At 48.2% G+C, this 21326-nt stretch overlaps 6 protein-coding genes across 6 annotated transcripts; 5 read left to right on the plus strand and 1 right to left on the minus strand.

Moving 5' to 3' along the window:
• Window positions 1-2018: 2018 nt before the first annotated feature.
• Window positions 2019-4321, plus strand: EDB91DRAFT_1087524 (glycosyl transferase family 90-domain-containing protein; the record flags this gene model as incomplete). The annotated part of the gene is made up of 7 exons (XM_041316231.1): window positions 2019-2237; window positions 2293-2396; window positions 2525-2904; window positions 2958-3631; window positions 3762-3847; window positions 3975-4178; window positions 4258-4321. The coding sequence occupies 7 exons, from the start codon at window positions 2019-2021 to the stop codon at window positions 4319-4321; spliced, it is 1731 nt and encodes a 576-aa protein (XP_041170404.1).
• A 4308-nt stretch (window positions 4322-8629) lies between these two features.
• On the plus strand, window positions 8630-9661 carry EDB91DRAFT_143068 (uncharacterized protein). Its single transcript, XM_041326215.1, has 2 exons — window positions 8630-9477; window positions 9526-9661. Exon 1 carries the CDS (start codon window positions 8697-8699, stop codon window positions 9471-9473), a length of 777 nt encoding a protein of 258 aa, XP_041170405.1. The 5' UTR covers window positions 8630-8696; the 3' UTR covers window positions 9474-9477; window positions 9526-9661.
• Window positions 9662-14093: 4432 nt separating this feature from the next.
• On the plus strand, window positions 14094-16489 carry EDB91DRAFT_1239989 (glycosyl transferase family 90-domain-containing protein; the record flags this gene model as incomplete). The annotated part of the gene is made up of 7 exons (XM_041321935.1): window positions 14094-14279; window positions 14341-14582; window positions 14743-15122; window positions 15176-15864; window positions 15982-16067; window positions 16168-16371; window positions 16426-16489. 7 exons carry the CDS (start codon window positions 14094-14096, stop codon window positions 16487-16489), a joined length of 1851 nt encoding a protein of 616 aa, XP_041170406.1.
• A 186-nt stretch (window positions 16490-16675) lies between these two features.
• On the plus strand, window positions 16676-17014 carry EDB91DRAFT_1171246 (uncharacterized protein). Its single transcript, XM_041320206.1, has one exon. The coding sequence runs from the start codon at window positions 16808-16810 to the stop codon at window positions 16988-16990; it is 183 nt and encodes a 60-aa protein (XP_041170407.1). The 5' UTR covers window positions 16676-16807; the 3' UTR covers window positions 16991-17014.
• Window positions 17015-18032: 1018 nt separating this feature from the next.
• EDB91DRAFT_1171252 (uncharacterized protein) lies at window positions 18033-18563 on the minus strand (the record flags this gene model as incomplete). Its single annotated transcript, XM_041320207.1, has 4 exons — window positions 18033-18211; window positions 18266-18286; window positions 18355-18476; window positions 18531-18563. Coding segments are annotated over 4 exons (329 nt in total), but the record flags the coding sequence as incomplete, so codon positions are not given.
• Window positions 18564-19023: 460 nt separating this feature from the next.
• Window positions 19024-20567, plus strand: EDB91DRAFT_1171256 (uncharacterized protein). Its single transcript, XM_041320208.1, has 2 exons — window positions 19024-19493; window positions 19618-20567. Exons 1-2 carry the CDS (start codon window positions 19274-19276, stop codon window positions 20112-20114), a joined length of 717 nt encoding a protein of 238 aa, XP_041170409.1. The 5' UTR covers window positions 19024-19273; the 3' UTR covers window positions 20115-20567.
• The last annotated feature ends 759 nt before the right edge of the window (window positions 20568-21326 follow it).

Below are 21326 nucleotides of genomic sequence, written 5' to 3' on the forward strand. Positions count from 1 at the left end.
TACTGCTACATGTGGAGCTGAATAGTAGCGATCATCGTTGCATCACCTCTGCCGTATACCCAGCAACAAAGATATGTCTGACCTTTGGCACTGGGATAAGCTATCAGCCTATTTAATTTATGAGCGGTAGTGAAATAAGGCACGTCTTTCAGCGTCTTCTCGATCGACGCAGACATGTCACTGACCAAGATGGAAAGCGGAGAGTTTTAACTCACGTTCAGAACATCAATTGCTTATCATTTCGAAGCGCTAACGGTGATGAAAATTTGGCTTTGTGAAAAGCCAACTATGCTCCGCCTCCCCTGTTACCTGTATTTGATGTAGCTTTTGGCATGGAGAATGTTCGAGTGCTGACAACGATATATAAGAGTTTGGCTCACAACCTTATCAGCACTTGGACATGCTTGGTTTGTTACCGTATCATGATCACTGCGGGGATACAGTCTTTCACGCGATTCGAATCATTGGGGATTAACGCCTTGGAATCGAGATTATGAGTTTGATCCCATGCGGTGTGACATCCGAGTTTGATGGCAAAGGCTTTGATGAACCTCCGCATCCAAAATTCCTAGAAGACCAAGATACATACCTTTGGGTTGTTGGTCCATGGGTAATAGGGCAACTCCAACTTTGGGGATGCCAGCTCCAAGCCAGCTCAATGAGTATCAAGGTTTTGGACAACGAACAAGTTGACTAAGCGGTATGTGTTCGGAAGGAACCGAGCTCGCTGCAAGAAAAAAAAATCTTGGTTTCACCGGTACTTACCCCATCTGGATCCAACGCTTGCTCGAAATTCCTGGTTTCTCGCAGCCTCGCTCGCATATAACTTTGGTTTCTCTCCCACCATATGTGACAATCGTGATGTGATTTCGATCTGCAGTTCATGGTGCACCCAGGGCATATGACACGCCTGCTGCATAGCTAGTTAATCAAGTCATTCAACAGCCTGGGAGCCGAGATTTCGCATCCATTGGGTGATCTAAACACGTCCGAACGGATCTGACGATTAGCAGCCTAACTCATACCCGCGCCCGACTCTTGCTCCAATCACTGACACTAGTTGTTCGAAACTGGAGTCGGGTTTCGGGTTTCGGGGCGTGGTACATGTGGTAAGCGCGCATATAGTACTCTATTTACTTGACTTAATTTCTAAGGCATGTGTTGCCGCTACGATTCAATGGACCAAGGCTCTGTAATGCGGAAGATAAGTAAGTGAATTCCATCGGAGTAATATGCTAGCCTAAAGGCTGACGATGACTCTTGGCGGAATTCTACTTATAGGCAAATGCGCCAGAAATATCGCGTACACATGGCCTAGCTGCGCGATGTACGTGGAGACGATATGTTTTAAAGACCCGATATGAAAGGGACCATCTTCAATAAATGCAAGTACACGTTGGAGTAGCTCTGCGACGTCGTGCAAACTGGGTTGCAACTCAAGACTGTTGGAACTGGGTCCCTACACATACTTCTCCTGTCCTGAGTCTACTTGCTCTCCCCTATTGCGCGCGTTCAGTTGCTCATTCTCCTTAGTTATCGTGATGCTGCGCTCGTCGTAATCAGTGATGTATTGTATGAAGTAGCATAATATACGCTATATATGGTTCTCTCCGCGTTGATGTTGGGGTCTGCTGTTGATGCGGGGTCTGCCACATGTGGAAAATTGTGGCAGACTTTGGAGCTGCCTAAGTAGTGATCCCCGCTGTTCGTTGTTCCCATGTCTTGTGTAGTGGGGTGGAAGAACTTCACAAGCAAGGTAATTCCTAGCAACGAGATATGTTTTGGCAACGGATAAGCTATCGCTTATTTAATTATGAGCGGTACACCGGTAAGGTATGTCGTTTTCTCGAGCCACTCAGACATGCCAGGCTGAAAACTAAGGTTTTGATAGGGCAACGAGTGTTCCGAAGATGCATTCATTGAACTTCATTGTAGTCATCGATGAAATGCGCCATGCGTTTGCTCAGCATAGAATCGTATTAAAGGTCCAATGGTATGTTTCTGTTTAAAGCTCCCCCATGTACGCCCTCCGAATCGCTTGCAGATCTCTGCAATGTTATACGTTCCTCGTGATCCTTGGATGCACCCTCGTTGGGTTCACTCTAGCCCCAATATTCATCACTGAATCAGTTGGTACATCACTGGCCACAAAGTTTTCAGCGTATCTGCCTCTAGCATATCAACGACGCCCCAGTACACGCCCTGCCCATACTTTTCGCCCAGACGGTTTACTAGAAGTGAACCAAGACGGTGGCACATCCAATCCTCGACCTCATCGCACGTGCTGAACAGGAATGGGACGCCAAGCTCGCCCGTGCCAGTCGAACACTACCAGAGGCAGTCCGTGAGTATCGTCGCAGGTACACGAGGGCTCCTCCGCCAGGCTTTAATCGATGGTACGTCCTCGAGGCCCAGCCACCTTTTCTTCCCCGTTTCCGCCCTGTTTCGGGTACCTATCCCGCCTCATGTCGAACTGTTCACCGTAAGGGCCCGAATTTCGTGTAAACTGACAACGTCTTCACAGGTGGTCTTACGTCAAAAAGCATAACCTCCAGCTCCCAGACGAATACGACCAGATCAATCACGATCTCGCACCATTCTGGGGTATAGACCCCGTGTCCTTACAGGTAATCCAGCGCGATTGGGAGGGACACGCCCACTCATACACCCTCGCTAAATCTACCCCTCTCGGGCCCTTGCACGTCGGAAATGACACGCTGCCTGATGAGGAGGCTGTGAGGGAGCGTTTACTCATTGGCGCCAACCAGCTGATCGATCTGATGGCTGAAGTCGAAGATGACCTGCCTATGTTTAGGGCGGTGTTCAGTCCTCATGATAACCCTAACGTGTTTATCACACATGAGATGAGGAAAAGAGCCGTAGAAGCGGGCAGGACGGGTGACTGTACGTTTTCTGTATCCTTTACGAGTATCTTCACCAACACTTCATTACTCTAGATATTGATCTTCTCAATGACAACCCAGCGCCATTCACCAGAGGCTGGCTACACGCCTGTCCATTAAACTCCACCGCACGTAACCCACCGTCCACCTCCAACAAACCAAAAACCTTCATCTACGACCACCTCCAAGCAATGGACCCCTGCGCACATCCCTCCCACCTTTCCCAACATGGCCAATTCCTCGCCCACGGCATTGGACCCTCCCCTGACCCCTTCCCCGTCCCCCAGTTCAGTTATTGCTCCAGCCCTCTCCACGCTGATATCAGGGTGCCTATACCTTTATCGTGGGTGGAAGACGTTGAAGGCGAAGAAGGTGACGAAGGTGCATGGGAGAACAAGGAAGATGAGAGGCTTCTTTGGAGGGGGCTTAATACAGGTATTCTTCATACGAGTGATAAGCCTTGGAGAGATACGCAGAGGGCCCGGTTGGTGGAGATTGCGCAGAGGATAGTTGGGAGCGTTGAGGTGTTGATAATGGATGCCGATGGGGAAGGGATGAAGGTGGAAGAAGTGAAGAAGGCAAGGATGAACCCTGCGATGCTTGATATCGCGTTTGCGGGGAGTCCTAGTCAGTGCGAGCCAGAGACATGTAGGGAGTTGGAGGAAGGGTTTGAGTGGAGGAGGAGGATGAGTGTTAGGGATGCGGGGAGGTATAAGTATGTGTTTGATGTGAGTTTTTTTTTCGAGTTTTGTGTGTACGGTCGGTTTTGGACTTGGTGCTTTCTGGATGCGCTACGAATAATCTCTTACTTGTGTTATTTATTATTTCTGCGGAGTGGCTCACGTTCTGTTTTGCTAGGTGGATGGTAATGGGTGGTCGAGTCGCTTTAAACGGCTCATGACGACCAACTCGCTCGTGTTCAAGTCTACGATATATCCTGAATGGTGCGTTTCTCTTTCTCTCGTCCGAGCCTAACTAAATCAAACATTGTCTTGTTTCCTGCTACTTGCGTGTTCCTACCCAACCCACTATTGTTGTGTTCCCGCTACTCTTGTGACTTCCACCCACCAGGTTCACAGACCGCCTCTCCCCCTGGGTCCACTACATCCCCATCCAAATCGACTACTCCGACCTCTACGACGCCCTCCTCTTCTTCCGCGGTGACCCCTCAGGCCGAGGGGCGCATGAAGAGCTCGGAGCGAAGATTGCGAGGAGGGGGAGGGAGTGGAGTAGGACGTTTTGGAGGAAGGAGGATATGATTGCTTATTTATTTAGGTGAGTTTCCTTTGCGTTTGCGTGGGTGAGGTGGGGCGTTGGATGTACACGCAAAGCTAACTGTACATAATGCGTCTAGGTTATTCCTCGAATATTCGAGAATAATGAGCGAGGATAGAGATGCGCTTAATTTCGAGCTGTAGGATTTGTTGTATGGATTATCAGGTGATTTGCGTTGTTTTGGGGAGATTGTCGGATTTGACGATTCGTACCGTAGACAAGACTCATGCTTCGCATCAGACATACCTCGCGGATTTTTCGCCGCAGACGTATACCACGCACCGTGCGGTATGCGTCATGAGTCCTTCATATTAGCGGGCTAGTATGTAGTCCTCAGGCAGTGTGCAATTGCTACACAAAGAGGGGCGTTGCGCACTGCAGTGCGACAGTTGACAAGTGAAAATAAATATGTTGCCACCGATTAATTTGTCTCACTCCGTTTCGTGAGCCCTTCAGTATAGGTGGAGCAATACACCCCCAGTAAAGGTTCGGGGGCGTCCACGAAACCAATAACGCCCTCAGCGCAAATCTCGAGGCTGTCAGCGATAACATGCATTGTATTGGCATTATGGCTCCCACTGCGCAACACCACTGGATTTGACGGTTGGAAGTCACCAGCCGCTGTGTTCGTGATCGACGTTAGGGTACGGACGAAAAGTCATCCGGCTGTTATTAACATGTTATTAACGTCCACGTGACCCAAAAATGACAATTTCGCTACAGCTGCTACCATGCAAGCTATCCCAGTCAGTGTCATGGCATGCCTTCCAACTTAGCGTCATCCTCCTCCGTAGCGTCGCCTCGAGTGCTACCCGGGTCATTACTAGGACTTTCTTCTTATTGATCAGACAAGGCCTTGGTAACAATTGGCGCGTGAAAGTTCACATCCGCCTCAATGTCGAAGGCCGAATCCTCGGCTGGCTTAGAGACTAGCTTCTCATCGAGCCAAGTATCTTCTTCACCTTCAAGTATTTCTTCCTGCTGTTCCGTGTCCACAGACAAATAGCTGCCAGTGGGCTCGTGGCTTCAACGAGCTGCTGATTTTTTGGGTGCAGAAATGATGGAGTCGAGATCGCCGAATGAAATATCCGGGTGCCGTCTATGCAAGAATATCGTCTGAGCCTTTAAAAACATTGGCCATTTTCGAGTGCTCGACTGAGAGGAAATAGTCGAACTTCATTGCGAGACTCCTGAGTCCCAAGTCAGACGACAGCTTGCTTCTCTGCAGGATTTGCATTGCAAACTCTTAGGTTAATGATCTTGTAATGATCTGCGAGAACGGCGGAAGGTCAGGCACCTGGCAGGTCACCAAGTCTGTAGGGGTCGGCAGACTTATTAGTACTTTGTAACCCCCCCATGGCCGTGTGTCTGTTATTAACACGGGTTGTTAACAACCGAATTTTCGTCCGTACCCTAATCGACGTGCCACACTGCCAGCATAAACTGGCCCTGACACGCTCCTGAGTCACCCCGACATTTGCAACACTGGAACCGCTGTATGTACTTATGGGCGATGCATTAGACGATATACATCGCGTATTTTCTTGTCCGCTTGCTTGCCGTTTTCATCCATAGCGTTCCCCGATATCCTCCAGAGTCGGCGTCGATTCCCGCTACACCCATGTCTTCCTACGGGACGCCCCTCTCACCCACGACTATCCATATATATCGTCCCCACCTATTGAGTAACCCGCTGCCTGTTCGGCCACGAGCGCTACGGCCACGAGGATAATTGCTGCTGATGGACAGATTACGAGTATCGTACAGAAGTGATTTCTGTTCGCGTCTGATGCGAGTATGGTAAGCTTGATTTTTCGCTCTCATTTGACTTATTGTTTGGATGAATTGACGCTGTCATTCCGATAGACATATTTCTTTCGTACGTCGTTCTGTAGTACACGCTTCTGGCATGCTTGCGTTACTAGTAAGACACTGCCGCAGGGCGTCAAGACCTATTCCGGCGATCGCTGTTTGCACCATGAAGTAGCGTTGCAAATGGTATGCGCATGTGCTCGAACTTGATCAGCTGCGAATGGAACGTAACGAATATGTACTGAGCATGCTTTAGCCTTTATTAGAACGACTATCTTCATTCTATTGGATCTGAATAGGGGAGACTAGTTGCATGCATACTTTGGTAAGAACACTCTTTCGCTTCCACTAGCAGGGGATTTCTCGCTTAAGTGGACAGAATGATCATGTAAATGTCGGAAACAGTTAGTCAAGCCTTACCAGGTCACTTTCCACCCTGAGCGCTCATACCAACTTGAGTAGTGGTGCTTGCAGAGTATTGTCCCTCCTGGCGACAAGGCATTCTGTGTTCTTGCCGTGTATCTAGGCGAGTGTGGGTTTAAATTGTGTCGCGATTGTCTTATGCATAAGGGAATGGCAGGTGGTAGAAAGAAATGTAGGCGAGAGACCCGTTCTGACCCGACTATCTTCATTCTATTTGGTCTGCCTACAGGAAACTAACCATTCGCAGCCGATCAAGTTCGAGCACATGGACTCGTGCTTTGGTAACAGATTTATAAAATAACGGGTCGCGAAGTTCGAATCTATCCATTTATGTTAGCCTCCATTCCTCCTGCCAGTCACAGAGCCGATGAACGACTACTATTACGCCATCTATTGTTCATTCTCATAATGGTTAACGAGGCTTTCGGGACATAAAAGCCAGCCGTCTCCCCTACGGTACACTACCTCAGAACTATACGAGACTCCCGTCTGATAGATTCCATATCTCATACAACAAATGCGTTTTTTCTTCCTCACCGTTGTGGCTGTTTTCACAGCATCTATGTCTGTTAGCGCAACACCAGCTGCCCCAATTGGGGAACCAGACTGCCTTCCGACTTCTGCACAATGCTCGGTGGACAGTCAATGTTGCTCTGAAAAATGTGTCGTGAGTCGTTTGCTTGGCATACAGCATCAACCCAATGCTTGACTCACCATTTGCGCCTTGTAATAGTATACTATGATCGAGGGCAATCGCTGCGTGTAGTAGTGACAAGGACCCTTATGATACCGCACGTCACGAGAGTGAGTCATGTTCTTGCCTTCGTATTAGTGATGTCGCTCATGGTGCAATTTTTTACAGTTGATCAACTTGATTGCTAGGTCGTAGGCAATAGGGACCCTTGTATAGAACATCTCGAAGAATTGATTGGCTCGACAACATGATATGAGTGACTGAAGTACTGCAGCCTCCGGTGTTCCGGGTTGTGAGGCTTGATAATCAAAATCATCATAAGTCAAATATATAGCAAGTATGCCAGCTGACAGAATCAGTATATATGTACTACAAGCGGAACTTTGTTGACCTGCGTTTCTCAGATTCGCTCCTCGAGGACGCAGAGCATGCGGGAAAATCTTTGGATAAGACAGCTGTGTTTGCGAGCTATGAGATCAACTCCGAAATGAAATGCATAACGTGCGCACTGCGATTGGATTGTCGGCAAGCTAAAGAAGTTCCTGCCATCAAAATTGAAAACAAATACATGATGGATTTAGTGTGGTGAGTTTTGCATCGGTTTCTATCAGACTCGCCCTGTCCTTAGCATTTTTTTTCGCATTCTTACGACACTATTTCCTGAGTCGAGCGTCTTATTATATCCCCGATGACTGAGGTAGAAGAGAGCAATGGGGCGCGCATGAGGTCATCGATCCCTGAACTGAGGACTTGGGAGGAAGAAAGTGGCGCATTGGATCAAACGTCGAGGGGTGTGTGCTAGCAGCCCGGATGGCAGAGCCTCAGAGGTAAGTTACGTGTTATGGTCTGAATACGATGAAAAAAGGGAGCAACAGCGAGAATTTTTTCTCGTCCGAATTCCCTGCGGTATGGGGAACCAGCATACACTCGTCGACCTCGCTAGCTTTTCATACTGTCCCGAATCACGACACCAGCAATATCATACTGTCAACGACGTTGCAGAAGTGTGAACTAGATATTGCCTTGGAATGAAGACAGTGGTTGCCACATTGTTTAATCATTATCTTTGCTCCATGACGCACATGATCGCTTGCATCCTCCTCGCATCGGTCTTGTAAAAAGCGGTAGTAGGCTCCATGTCGTCGACAGACACCGATATAAGTTGGACATAATATCACTCGTGTATTATAGGTCTAGTTTTGGACCAAGGATGATTCCATTGAGAAAACAAAGGCTTGTTAAATTAGCTAGTATATATACCTAGTACTACGATATAGGCCTAGTACTAAGAAAGATCAGTAAGTCATCAAGCTGGGATATAGCAGAATTGTGCTTACCTTAGTAGAGTGCACAACCTGAGTACAATTGGAGATGCGAGTGCAATATTAATGTGATTGCAATGCAAAGTGTCGCGAAATCTGTGTGGTTGTGACACGAATGCGAAGGGAATGTATCTACACGATTCGGCACTTTGCGCATTACTATCGCACGCTCTCACAGTCCGATGTTCACTGGGTTTCAACTTTATCTTTTTGACTTCGTAGGCTTGGATATCATCGCTAACAAAGTTTTAACAGTACATACCTTTGATGGCCTCCCTCATTCGCAACGCCAAGTCTGGTAACGATTGGACCAGCAATGAACTCCTAGCGTACAACATCACGGTCGATTACCAGGATGCTGCCACCTTTTTCGAAATAGAAAACCTTCCCCAGCCCACCGCCAATCCGGATATCCTCACGGCTTCAGGGCCTAACGACGCAGTTGACGACAGCGTTTACGAGCTCCTGCGCACCATGGACCTCGCTATGTCTCCTGCTCCAGCAGAGGAATCTGCTGTTGATGACTATGCAGTACTGCTGTTACGTGCACTGGGCTACACGAAGAGAGGAAGGGTTCTGAGGACGAGGAAGGACATCCCTCTCGTCATTTGTGCCGAAAATAGGCACGTCAAAACCGATGTGTGCATCATTGACGATAATCAAATCTTGCTCCTTGTACAAGAAGACAAGCGACACTTGGACAGTTCAGATGCCGAACCGCAGCTCATTGCTGAGGCCATCGCCGCTTTCGCTGCAAATAATCTGACTCGCCAACGAACCTTCGGACAACGCCCCATTTATTCCAAAGTCATGGCCGGGATCGTTATGAATGGCACCGCACCAACTTTTTACAAAATTGAGATTACAGCCGCACTCGTAACTGCCGTTGCTGGAGGTGTTTACCCAGAAGCGCGAACCACTGTCTATGCACACATTCCTAATATCCCAAGACCTAACCGCCGTTGGAGTGAAGGCATGAGGCCGTTGGATAATAGGGCTATTATTATATCTTGCTATGAAGCTTTCAAAAAATTTGTAAATTAGAGGGGTAAGTTCGCTTCCCAAGGACTGAATGATGACTCATTTCGCTCAACAGATCCCAGTCTTGATAGTGAGAAGATTCAACAGACGAAGTGTAGGATTGAATGTGACATTGCCGAGTTCCTACTGTTTTTTTATTTGCATTGTACTACATACTGCACAAAGTTCTTTGTGAGCTTGAGCGTCATCAGATCTCGAGCCCTGAGCGTCATTTCGACCTGAGGGTTTCCTATCCACGTTGAAACATTGCCACAAGCACCAAAGTTGCTCATCGTGACTGGCTGGCTTGAGGTTCGTGCCGCGACACTTCAAGTTGGGCCCGGTTGTCGGCAATGGACTTATTTGGTTGTCGTTCGAGTGTTGACAGGACTCTGGGCAGAAGTATTAGTAAAAATCATGCGGCATCGTGGTATTTGTGTGTTGGTATATGTAAGGTGTCTGCAATTCTGATGAAGTATATAGAAATTGCACCGTCTCATGATGCCGCCACAGCTTCCAGCAACAAGGACAGTTAACTAACCCCAAACGTTGGAGGAAGAACTTCAAAGACAAGCACACGAACTTGTTGAAGAAGATGCATTTCATGTTGGCCGTCTAATACTGTCTTCTGAACTGGTCATGATGCGATAGTGTGGAGCTTGAGGGTCCCATACATGCGGTGTCATCACTAGCGTCTGAGAAGGTTGCAAGGGTAGCTGCCTTGGGTAAGATTATTGTCGCTATTGAGGATGAGATGTATGCAAGCTTACATTGTCTAACAGAAGGTGATCGAGCCCAGCTTCTCTTACGATAGCAGATACATCCCATGTGTATATGTGGGGCCTCGTCATCGCAGCCAGTCAAGAACAACTTTCCATCCGCAGAAAAAGCCGCGTATTGCACTTGGTCTTCATGATTAAGAGGTTCCATAGTCGCACTGTCTCGTCGTTTGATGTGCTTGCAAGGATATGCTCATTCGAAGATAACGAAATCGCATGGACCCAAGCTTCGTGTCCCTCGAGAACAGCGGTTTCGGTCCAGGTGGCGGTCTCGAATTTCCTGATCTCGCCCCATAGTGACCCCACGATAAGGGTCATTCCATCCAAGGTCCATGCCAGGTGTGGTGAGTATTTTAAACGCGGGCCTTCGGGGACGTTCTAATGAACAAGTATAATCTCAGTCTCTTGAAAGAAGCTCGTGTAACGAGCTAAGTACCTAATGAATAAGTATACTAGCGACTCGTTAGTTGCGTCCTAATCGATACGTAGAGACTATTAACTCACATCTCAGTCTCTTGAAAGAAGCTGAGATGCGCTCGCGCTACTGGTGGCGTTCTTATAGTAAGCTATGTAGAAACGAAAAATATATCAAACGAATAAGTAACATATTGCAGGACACGAGCCGACGTCAACACGTCGCTCGTCAATGTCCGTTTTGGCTTGGGCTCGGACCACCTGTCACTCTCCCTCCTCAACCATTTCGGATCGGTCGGTCTTCTTCGTCTCTGATCGTCCGGGTCGTTCGGACTCCAACACCAGGCTCACTCCATCATTGAGTATTTTGCATAGTTCGCCCATCCCAGCATCCGCTCACTACTCGCCCTCCGTCTGGACTCCAGCAGACAGACAGCACTTTCGTTGTGTGCCCCGTCCATTTGTCGATGACCTTGCCTGTGTCAACATCCCACAATCTTACTGCGCCATCCCAACTCCCACTTGCTACTTTCTTGCCGTCCGGTGAAAGTGCTATGGCGTTCGCTCCTTCACTCCCTTCGTCGTCCCAGGCCTTCCCAACCTGCTTTCCACTCTCCAAGTCCCAGACTCGAAGCGAGTTATCCCGGCGCTTGGACATCCCGGGTTTGGTACTGTATCACCAGCATGAGGGGATGATAATCTTTCAGATGACTCGAATCATTAAAGAACCTAGTGCCCGGGCATTGAGATGATCCTGTCGACGTGACCTCCAATCGAGTTTGATGTTGAGTCGTCAGCTGCAGGGTCTTGATGGAAGTTCCTGGAAAATCAAGATACATATCTTTCGACTGCTTCTATTAATTGGACCGTGATTCGACTGCCCGAATCGAAGACCCTCACAGCTGAAGTGAACATTGAGGGAAAACGACAGCGCTTGGCACTTGACACCTTCCTTCCGAGCCTTGCTTAGTCCACCTGGTGGAAAGGGCCAAGCGCTGTCGTTTTATTTTCATACTTTCTCCCATCCTCTGTCTCCTTACGCGGGGCGTAATTCCAACCCGGGTACGTACCCTGCTACATAGCCAACTAACACGTCATTCGACAGCCTGCGAGACGATATTTTGCACCCAGCGGTGATCTCAACAGCGTCCAAACGGAGCTGATGTTCAGCAGCCGAACGACTGCTGACTGGTCTCCCGACTCCTGTCTCCTGTCTCTGATTGCAAATCGGGTTTTGAGACGTGGTACATGCGGTAAGTGCGCATCTATGTACTTGACTCGATTTCCAAGGAATGAATTCTACAAATTTAATGGGCTGAGGTTCTTGAGGACTCCTGGTGGGATTTTCATAGGCAGGTGCGCCAATAGTATCACTGCACGGCCAGCTACGCGAAGTGTCAATTGGAACGTGGAGACAGCATGCTGATTTTTGAAGACCCGATATGAAGGAACCGGGAGCACATGCTGCACTACAGCTCCGTTCCTCAAATTACGCGCTGAGTCGTGGGGTGCTAATGGGCTGCTAGGCAAAGATTGTTGCCGAATTTGAGCTGACGGTGTTCCTGTCCTGCTTGTGCTTCTCTGCCCCCTATTTCACGTGTTCGCATGTTGTGGTCGCTCTCATTATCATGATTCCTGCGCTCGTCGTGTCAATATGCATTGTATTGAGTTCAGGCTGCGTCATATACGCTACGGTTCTCCCGACGAGCGGGGTCAGCTACATGTGACAGAGTGTGGAGTTGAGTGGCAATCACCGTTGTATCACCGCTGTCGTATTCCCGCAGCAAAGACATGTCTTGCTTTTTGGCACTGGGATAAGCTATCCTCCATTTAATTTACGAGCGGTAGTGAAATAAGGCACATTTTTCAGCGTCTTTCTCGATCAACGCAGATATTACATGTCACTGACCAGGATGGACAGCGGACAGTTCTACGTTCAGAACGTTAATGCTTATCATTTCAAGCGTTAAAGGGGGTGTATGCTCCGCCTCTCCTGTATTTGAAAATGATGTAGCTGAGAATGTTCAAGTACCGACAATGATAGAGAAAAAAATCTGTTCGCTTCTCTTTACCTTATCAGCAGGAGATGGTTTGTTACTGCATCACGAGCGAGGGGCATGATAGTTTTTTTTTTCAAGCGATTCGAATCTCCCCAAATTTGGGGATGGGCGTCTGTGAATTGAGATTACTTATGGGTTTGATCCCGCGGGTGACATCCGAGTTTGATGCCAAGGGAGCTTCCGCTTTCAATATTAATATTCCTGGATCTACATACCTTGGGTTGCTGGCCATGGGCCTGTACGTAACAGGGCTGGTGCCAAGTCGTTGCCAGCTGAGTCTGAATCATGCTGACTAATCAAGTTGATGAAAAGTTCTATGCGTTGCACTTCATCTTCAACTGTCTCACTTTCACCACATCCTGTAACGCTCGCTCTGAATTCCTGTTTCTCGTCGTATTTCCGCGTTATTTCCGCTGTTCACCCAGATACCTACCCCTACTTCATAGCCAGCTAATTAAGTCGTTCAATAACTTGCGAGTCGAGATGTCGCACCCATTGGGTGATCTCAATAGCGTACGAACGGAGCCAATGATCAGCTGCCCCACGCGAAAGTGAAAGTACCGGTTCAAAGGTCGACTCATGGTGGGATTCTCATAGGCAGGTAAGTATTACTGCACGGCCAGCTGCGTGGCGTTGAGACGCATGTTGATTTTTGAAGATCCGATATGAAAGAGACCACATTCAGGAAATACAAGCATATGTTAGAGTAGCCCTGTAACGTCATGCAAACTGCGCATGCAGGGTTGCAACGCAACACTAGGTTCCTGAGTTGGAACTGAGGGTAATACCACACTTCTGAATTTACTTGCTCTATCCCCTATTGCGTGCGTTTGGTCGCCCATTCTCCTTTAGTTATCATGATACCGCGCTCATCGTATCATAATTATTGTATAAAGTACGAGCTGCATCATAATATACGCCATGTACATATGGTTCTCCCGCATTGATGTTTTGATGCAGGGTCTGCCACATGTGACAGACTTTGGAGCTGCGTAGTGATTTCCGCTGTTGGTAGCTCCCATGTCTGGAGGAAGAAAAAGGTAATTCCCAGCAACGAGATATATATATTGGCAACGGATAAGCAATCGCTTATTTAATTATGAGCGGTGTACCGGTAAGGTCAAGGTAAGGTACGTCGTTGCCTCGATCGACTCAGACATGTCAGGCTGGACAAGGCTGGACAAGGCTGGATGTCAGACAGCGGGTACTAGTTTTAGCCCACGTTTCCTTATCATTTCAAGCGCTGACGGGGATGAAAACCAGGGTCAATTTACATCAGGTCCCGAGCGTTCCGAAGGCGCATTCATTGAATTTCATAGCGCTTGCTTGGCATATAATTGCATCAAATAAAGGTCCAATGGTATGTCTCAGTTTAACGTTTGACGCTCCCCATGTTTGCTCTCCGAGTCGCTCGCAAATCTGTGCGAAGTTACACCTTCCTCGTGATCTTTGGATGTACCCTCATCGCTTTCACCCTAGCCCCGATATCCATCACTGAATCAATTGGCACACCACTTAATACTAACTTTTCGGCGTACCTGCCTCTATCATATCAAGCGCATTGGCACGCACCAATTGTAGATTATCCTGCAGATCCCCCACGGTCACCTCATCTCGAATCCGACTCCTGGAGTTTAGAGTCTGATTCCCTCTACCCAGAAGCCTCTACCACGCCCCATACCACGCCCTGCCCATACTTTCCGCCCAGACGGTTTACTAGAAGTGAACCCAGACGGTCGACATCCCATCCTCGACCTTATCGCACGTGCCGAACAAGAGTGGGACGCCAAGCTCGCTCATGTCAGTCAAACACTACCCGAGGCAGTCCATGAGTACCGTCGCAGATACGCGAGGGCTCCTCCGCCAGGTTTTGATAAATGGTACGTCTCAGACAAGCTTAGCCGCCTTTCTTCCCTGTTTCCGCCTTGTTTCGGGTACCTTTCCTGCCTCATTTTTTCTCCTACTCGCTTCATCATCTCCGTGTCAAACTGTCCATCGTAAGGGCCCAAAATGTCGTGTAAACTGACAGCGGTTTTACAGGTGGGCCTACGTCAAAAAACACAACGTCCAGCTACCAGATGAATATGACCAGATCCACCTCGATCTCGCACCATTCTGGGGTATAGACCCCGTGCCCTTGGAGGCGATCCAACGCGATTGGGAGGCACACGTCCACTCATACACCCTCGCTAAATCTAGTCCGCTTGGGCCCTTGCACGTCGGAAATGAGACACTGCCTGAAGACGAGGCTGCAAGGGATCGTTTACTTATCGGCGCCAACCAGCTGATCGATCTCTTGGTTGAGGTCGAAGATGATCTGCCCACATTTAGGGCGGTGTTCAGCCCTCATGATAACCCTAACGTGTTTATCACACACGATATGAGAAGAAGAGCCGTAGAGGCGGGCGAAAGGGGCGAATGTATGATATCCGTTTCCGTCGCAAGTGCCTTAACCAACATTTCATCATTTTAGATATCGATCCTCTTAATGAAGATCCGGCACCATTCACCAGCGGCTGGATCCATGCATGTCCCTTGGACTCCGTCGCACGGAACCCACTCCGGTCCCCATCCACCACCCAAAAACCAAAAACCTTCATCTACGACCACCTCCAAGCAATGGACCCCTGCGCACATCCCTCCCACCTTTCCCAACATGGCCAATTCCTCGCTCACGGCACAGGACCCTCCGCTAACCCCTTCCCCGTCCCGCAATTCAGTTACTGCTCCAGTCCTCTACACGCTGATATCCGAGTACCCGTACCTTTATCATGGGTGGATGACGTCGAAGGCGAAAGAGATGAAGAAGGTGCGTGGGAGAAAAAGGAAGATGAGCGCCTTCTTTGGAGGGGGCTTAATACGGGCATTCATCATGCGAGCGATAGACCTTGGAGGGATTCGCAGAGGGATCGGTTGGTGGAAATTGCGCAGAGGACAGATGGGAGCGTTGAGGTGTTGGTCATGGACGATCATGGGGATGGGGAGGGGATGAAGGTGGAAGAAATGAAGAAGGCGAGGATGAACCCTGCGATGCTCGATATTGCGTTTGCGGGGAGTCCTAGTCAGTGCGAGCCTGAAACATGTAGGGAGTTGGAGGAGGGGTTTGAGTGGAGGAGGAGGATGAGCGTTAGGGATGCGGGGAGATATAAGTATGTGCTTGATGTGAGTTTGCATTTTTGGGTTCTACGTTGGTTTTGGCTCTTTACAAAAGCGCTACAATCGGTTTCTTGTCGGTTTCTCGTTGTTTCTGCGGAGCGGCTCACGTGTTTGTTTCGCTAGGTGGATGGCAATGGGTGGTCGAGTCGGTTTAAACGGCTTATCACGACCAACTCGCTCGTGTTCAAGTCTACGGTATATCCTGAATGGTTCGTTCCCCCCCTTCTCTCGCTCCAGTCTAACTCAACCTCACTATTTTTATGTTCCTGCTCCTCTTGTATTCCTACTCTCGTGTCCCACCCCAAACAGGTTCACAGACCGTCTCTCCCCTTGGGTTCACTACATCCCCATCCAAATCGACTACTCCGACCTCTACGACGCCCTCCTCTTCTTCCGCGGTGACCCCTCAGGCCGAGGAGCTCATGCAGACCTTGGAGCGAAGATTGCGAGGAGCGGGAGGGAATGGAGTAGGGCGTTTTGGAGGAAGGAGGATATGACTGCTTATTTGTTTAGGTGAGTGCAGTTTGCGACCCTTTCAATACACGCAAAGCCAACCGTAGTCTTCAGGTTATTCCTCGAGTATGCAAGAGTTATGAGCGAGGATAGAGACTCGCTTAATTTCGAGTTGTAAGATTTGTTGTTTGGACTATTAGGTGGGTTTGCGTCGTTTTTGGATAGTTTGACGAGTTTGACGATTCGTGTCAGACATACCACGCGCACTCTTTGCTTCATATAGGATGCATGATTCCTACCTCAAATACGCTTTGTACCGCATACTACGCATTCGATCCCTACGCATACCACGCACGATCTTTACCGCATACAACACAGATTCTCACATCAGACACGACGCACGACTTCATACCGCACTCTTAAGTGCTACTTACACGACGATGGGCCTAGGCGCTGGGGACGGGGTGCGATATACCCTACCCTACTCGCTACATACATGCACCGCGTCATTATTCTATATTGCATACCCCTATACGTATACTTCGTCTATTGGGATGTACGTGTAATTATTGATGTACATAGTATTACACGCTGGATACGTGAATTGTTGTTTCAATGCTACTTAATTTACATGTGTGCTACTGCGTTAAACTATGGCACAACGCTGAAACCAACCTGATCAGCACCAATTTGACGACCAGGTTTCCGGTACCGCTGATCTGAGCCAGCGAAGCGAATGTGAAGGCAAAAGGCTAGGAGGAAGCCTTTGATATTGTTTACCATGTTCCGCGATCCAGACATGTGTCGGACTAAGTTGACCCATCTCAATGCTGATTTGCAACGACTCACTGAAAATAACTGTCATGTCTTAGATTCGAGCCTTCTATCCACGACATATGTTTGCCAGCCACTGATCTGTATATTTCTTATCACAGCGGTCAGAAAGTTCTCTGGGCCCCACGGCAGGTGTTAATTTACTGGCGTGCTGTTTTGCTTGTCCTCATTCTATTCTTTCCAATCCTTTCATGGTGTACCCTCGTCAACTGTAGGATGTTCTGAGTCGAGCACCACACGTATATACATAGTGCTACATTTTGAAGTGAGATGTGACAAGACGGTGAGGAACGTTAACTTCGTTAAGCCAGCATGCAAGTATGACAAATGGACACAACTACAAGGATGAATGGACACAGCCACTGGTTCAGGACAGTTTGAATAAAATCGATGTATCTAGATAGATACAAACATGGCTATGATAATGTGAATTGTTTTGTTTGAACGGCGCGGCATGGCCCACTTCCACCTCCCGATAATGAGATAAAAAGAAGATACGAGCACACAATTTTAATTATAACGACCTTGCATGAACTCCGAGTCTTCTACAGCATGAATGAGTGATGCTGAAGAGTATAGCGCCTGGAGTACGAGATTGTCGAGTGTCGAGGGAAGAAGAGAGAAAGTGTTGTTGAATGACACTTCTAGTGCGGAAAAAAATTATGCACTGTCTTGACTCTTGAGGGACTAAAGCAATTGCTAAAGGGGCGATCTCATTAATGATCAACCGATCAACATCGACGATTCTGTCCGCGACGCCGCCGATACAGTATGCGCTGAATAAGCTGAGCGCGCGGGAACCATTGAACGCAGCGTTCTGGACGAATCCAGATGACGGAAAACAACATCAGGAAAAACCAATCAAGAAGAAACGACTATCTTGAAAACCCCCCCCACTGGAATTGAATCTAATCTATGACAATTTGATGACATACATGCACTTCCCGCAATTCGTAGGCCCTTGGTATCGGAGGCCTTGGAAGCGGATCACTGAATTGTGACGACATTCATTCGGCCACGCTCTTGGACTTCTATGAACGTGCGCGTGAGGGTCCATGAAGAATCTTGGTGTGTGATATCAGCAACTCAAGAGAATCAGTGCGAGAGGCAGCGACGGACTGAGGGCGTGATGCAAAAACTCCTGCGCAACGAGACCAAAGTAGAATTTGACGCTGAACACGATCGACTGGTATGTCTTGTCGTTCTTACCTTGTTTAGTGGGACCGTTTCACCACCTCTATAGCGCCATATCTCCACCTCGAGCAAGGAAATGGTCGATAAATTCGTGAGATTGGACCAATACTCGCGCGAAAAACCTTGACCCTGACGCACTGCAAATGTTTCGTAAAGTCAGCCCACGTTCCAAAATGTCACTAGATGCGTACAATCTAAAGCGGCAGTCTGCTGGCATTGCATCTGTTTGAAAGGGTAGATAGGTTCTTCCTTCATCGCCACGGATGTCAATATTCAGCACATAATAGCAAGCCGTCTTCCTACTGTCCCCTTCAGATAGATTTGAACCCATATCACATCCTCCCTCACAAACATTGAACAATGCGTTTTACCTTCGTCCTCCTTCTTGCTGCTGCTTTGACAGCATCAATCTCTGCAGCATCCACACCTGCCAGTGACCTTGCCGACATTGAATCACAGGGATGCCCTACCAATTGCGACTATGATAGCTAATGCAGACACTGCAAGAATAAATCGTGTGTGAGTATGAGTAGTTTGCGTCCTGTATTGAACCACATGACTCACTGGCGTGGTAGTTCCTCTATTCATGCGAGGTCAATTAGTGTGGCAGTGAGTTGTGTTGCTGCCTTCACATAGGTGCAGTATGATTGATAGCACGACGCGTGAGTTACTAGTAGTGAGTTATAGGGGGGGACTCTGAATCGGAGGACATCGGGAGCAACCAAGCTTGAAAGAAGTGGAGACATAGCAGAGAATTATTTTGTATCTGGCCGAGGCAGAATGGAGAGAGAAAATGACTGCTGAACACTGACGTGAGGCAGACATCAAGAACATGACGTGACGACTTTGAAGCTATATCGGGTTAGACGTGTAACCAGTCTGGACTACGTCTTTGAGATGTTAAGAGCTTGACGTGGCTACGCCATACTTGTCCATGGTAGTATACGGCAGGCTAAGTGCCTCTACGACATCTGCTAAACCAACGAAGAACAATTACCCCAAAGGTGTTAAAACGCATACAATACACTACCCGTCACGCACCTCAACTCTCGCAGCACAAATTGATGTCCCTACCTTCCAAGCCTCATTGTCTGCTGTGGTTGATGAAATGCGTTCCTTGGCACGCGCGACCCGCCCATTCTTGCCGAGCGGCAGTATATCGGGCGAAGACATTTGTAGCCATAACTCCTCGTCCTCGTCCGCATCTTCGTCTTTGTCTGTTATATAAGTATTGCCCAAGCTGTCAGGTGAATCAAGTAAAAGGGCCAGATGCGAGAGAACGTTTCTCGTCTGTGCCGAACGGCGTAAGACTTGAGCTGTGGGTAGTGGGAGGGATTGAAGTTCTCCCAGTAGGATATGTATTTAAACTCCCTGCGGTGTATACATTCGAGATTCTCTCGGTGATGCGTGACCTTGAGCTCCTGAATATAGGTATAGAACTCGAGCTGTCTGGAGGTGGTTTATGCACGGCATTGCGGGGACGAGGATGGTTACTTGCGGTGCGGATACGTTTGGCGGTTACAGCAGGCGCTATTGTCCTGGCGTCTATCTGCAACACCAGTCGTCGACTTGCCGGGTTAGCGCACTGTGTGCTTTGTCCTGCGTTGCGCACTCGCTTGTTGTTGTTTCACTTTGTTCCTGGTGCGGTAGCGAACGATGAATGGTGGGGAGAAGAACCGGGGAGGGATTCGTCTGTAGAGGATCCGTTCATCGGAAAGGGGAAAGTTGGGAAAGAGCCTAGAGCGGAGGAGGGTGCATTTCTCTTGGGGCTTTGATCTGAACCTAAAACAATTGGTCTCGTTGTTGGTCAATACCCACAGAGGTTCAACTACGTCTTCTGTATCCGGTCACGTTCATTCTTGTGGAGAGCTCCGTGCGTCGTTTCAGTGCGCGATGTATCCATGAGGGATATAAGCTGCCATATTGAGAGTTTGTTCAGGAGGGATCGAGACGTTCGATAGAGGAAGATGTGATCAAGTTTGGCTTCTCTTTCTTCCTCATGCTTCTGAGAGCGACTTGGTGTTGCTGGTGGCACTTCGACAGCGGTAACGTGGTGCACGGTGGAGGAAGGAGGAGCTTGACGAAATGAAGGAGAATCTGAATTGAAACTCCCAAAATGCGTATAGAAGCAATTACAGCTCTTTGCATAAAGGATGGCACCGGCGTGAAATTTTGCTCATTGTACACTCACACCCCCTGTAATTCATTATCATCATGCCCTTTATAACTATTCCTGCCTCCAAAAAACACAAGAGCCTGCTAGAGCATGACAGTGACCTTGATTCCAATGGGTCCGATGAGGACGATATTCGAATGAAAGAACTTCATCAGCAAACCGGTGAGCCACCGATATTCCCATATTTTGTACGCCGAAATGCTCTTTCCTATACATGACGTTATAAAACAATATAAAGCAATATAAAGTGATGTAGAGCAATATCTGAGTCTGAACTGAGCGTGAATTGGCGTGATTACATTGCTTTAGATTGCTATATATTACTTTGTATCGTAATTTACAGGAAAGAAGCATTGGGCTTGGAAATACTACAAAATCTACTAATATCTGAGTCTCACCGGTTTACTGATGTTTTGGAGGAAGAGGAACCTGACTCTGACTCTGACGGCGAAGATAACGAGCCTGAGCAGTCCCAGCCCACAAAGATCCTTACACCACCTTGAGTTTCTTGTAGCTCACATCAGCACGTTCGAGCTTGCGGAAAATTGTCGTGAAATGGACAGATATGAATTGGTTTGTCGCAAGGAGGTGCATGAGCTCATCCAAATGGAGTCGGATTGCCGCAAGTTTCACATCACGACTGATCTTGCGAAATCCCATGTTGCGAAGATGATAAATAAGGGTAGTATGAGCGTACACGAGCAAAATTTCACTAAGTCTAACATTTCCTAATTGAACGAAAATTTCACGCCAGTGCCATCCTTTATGCAAAGAGCTGTAAGGTAACGAGCACTTACCAATCCGCTGGAGA

This window comes from Suillus paluster (assembly GCF_016628075.1).
Source record: "Suillus paluster strain FC165 chromosome Unknown EDB91scaffold_134, whole genome shotgun sequence".
NCBI classification, from domain to species: domain Eukaryota; kingdom Fungi; phylum Basidiomycota; class Agaricomycetes; order Boletales; family Suillaceae; genus Suillus; species Suillus paluster.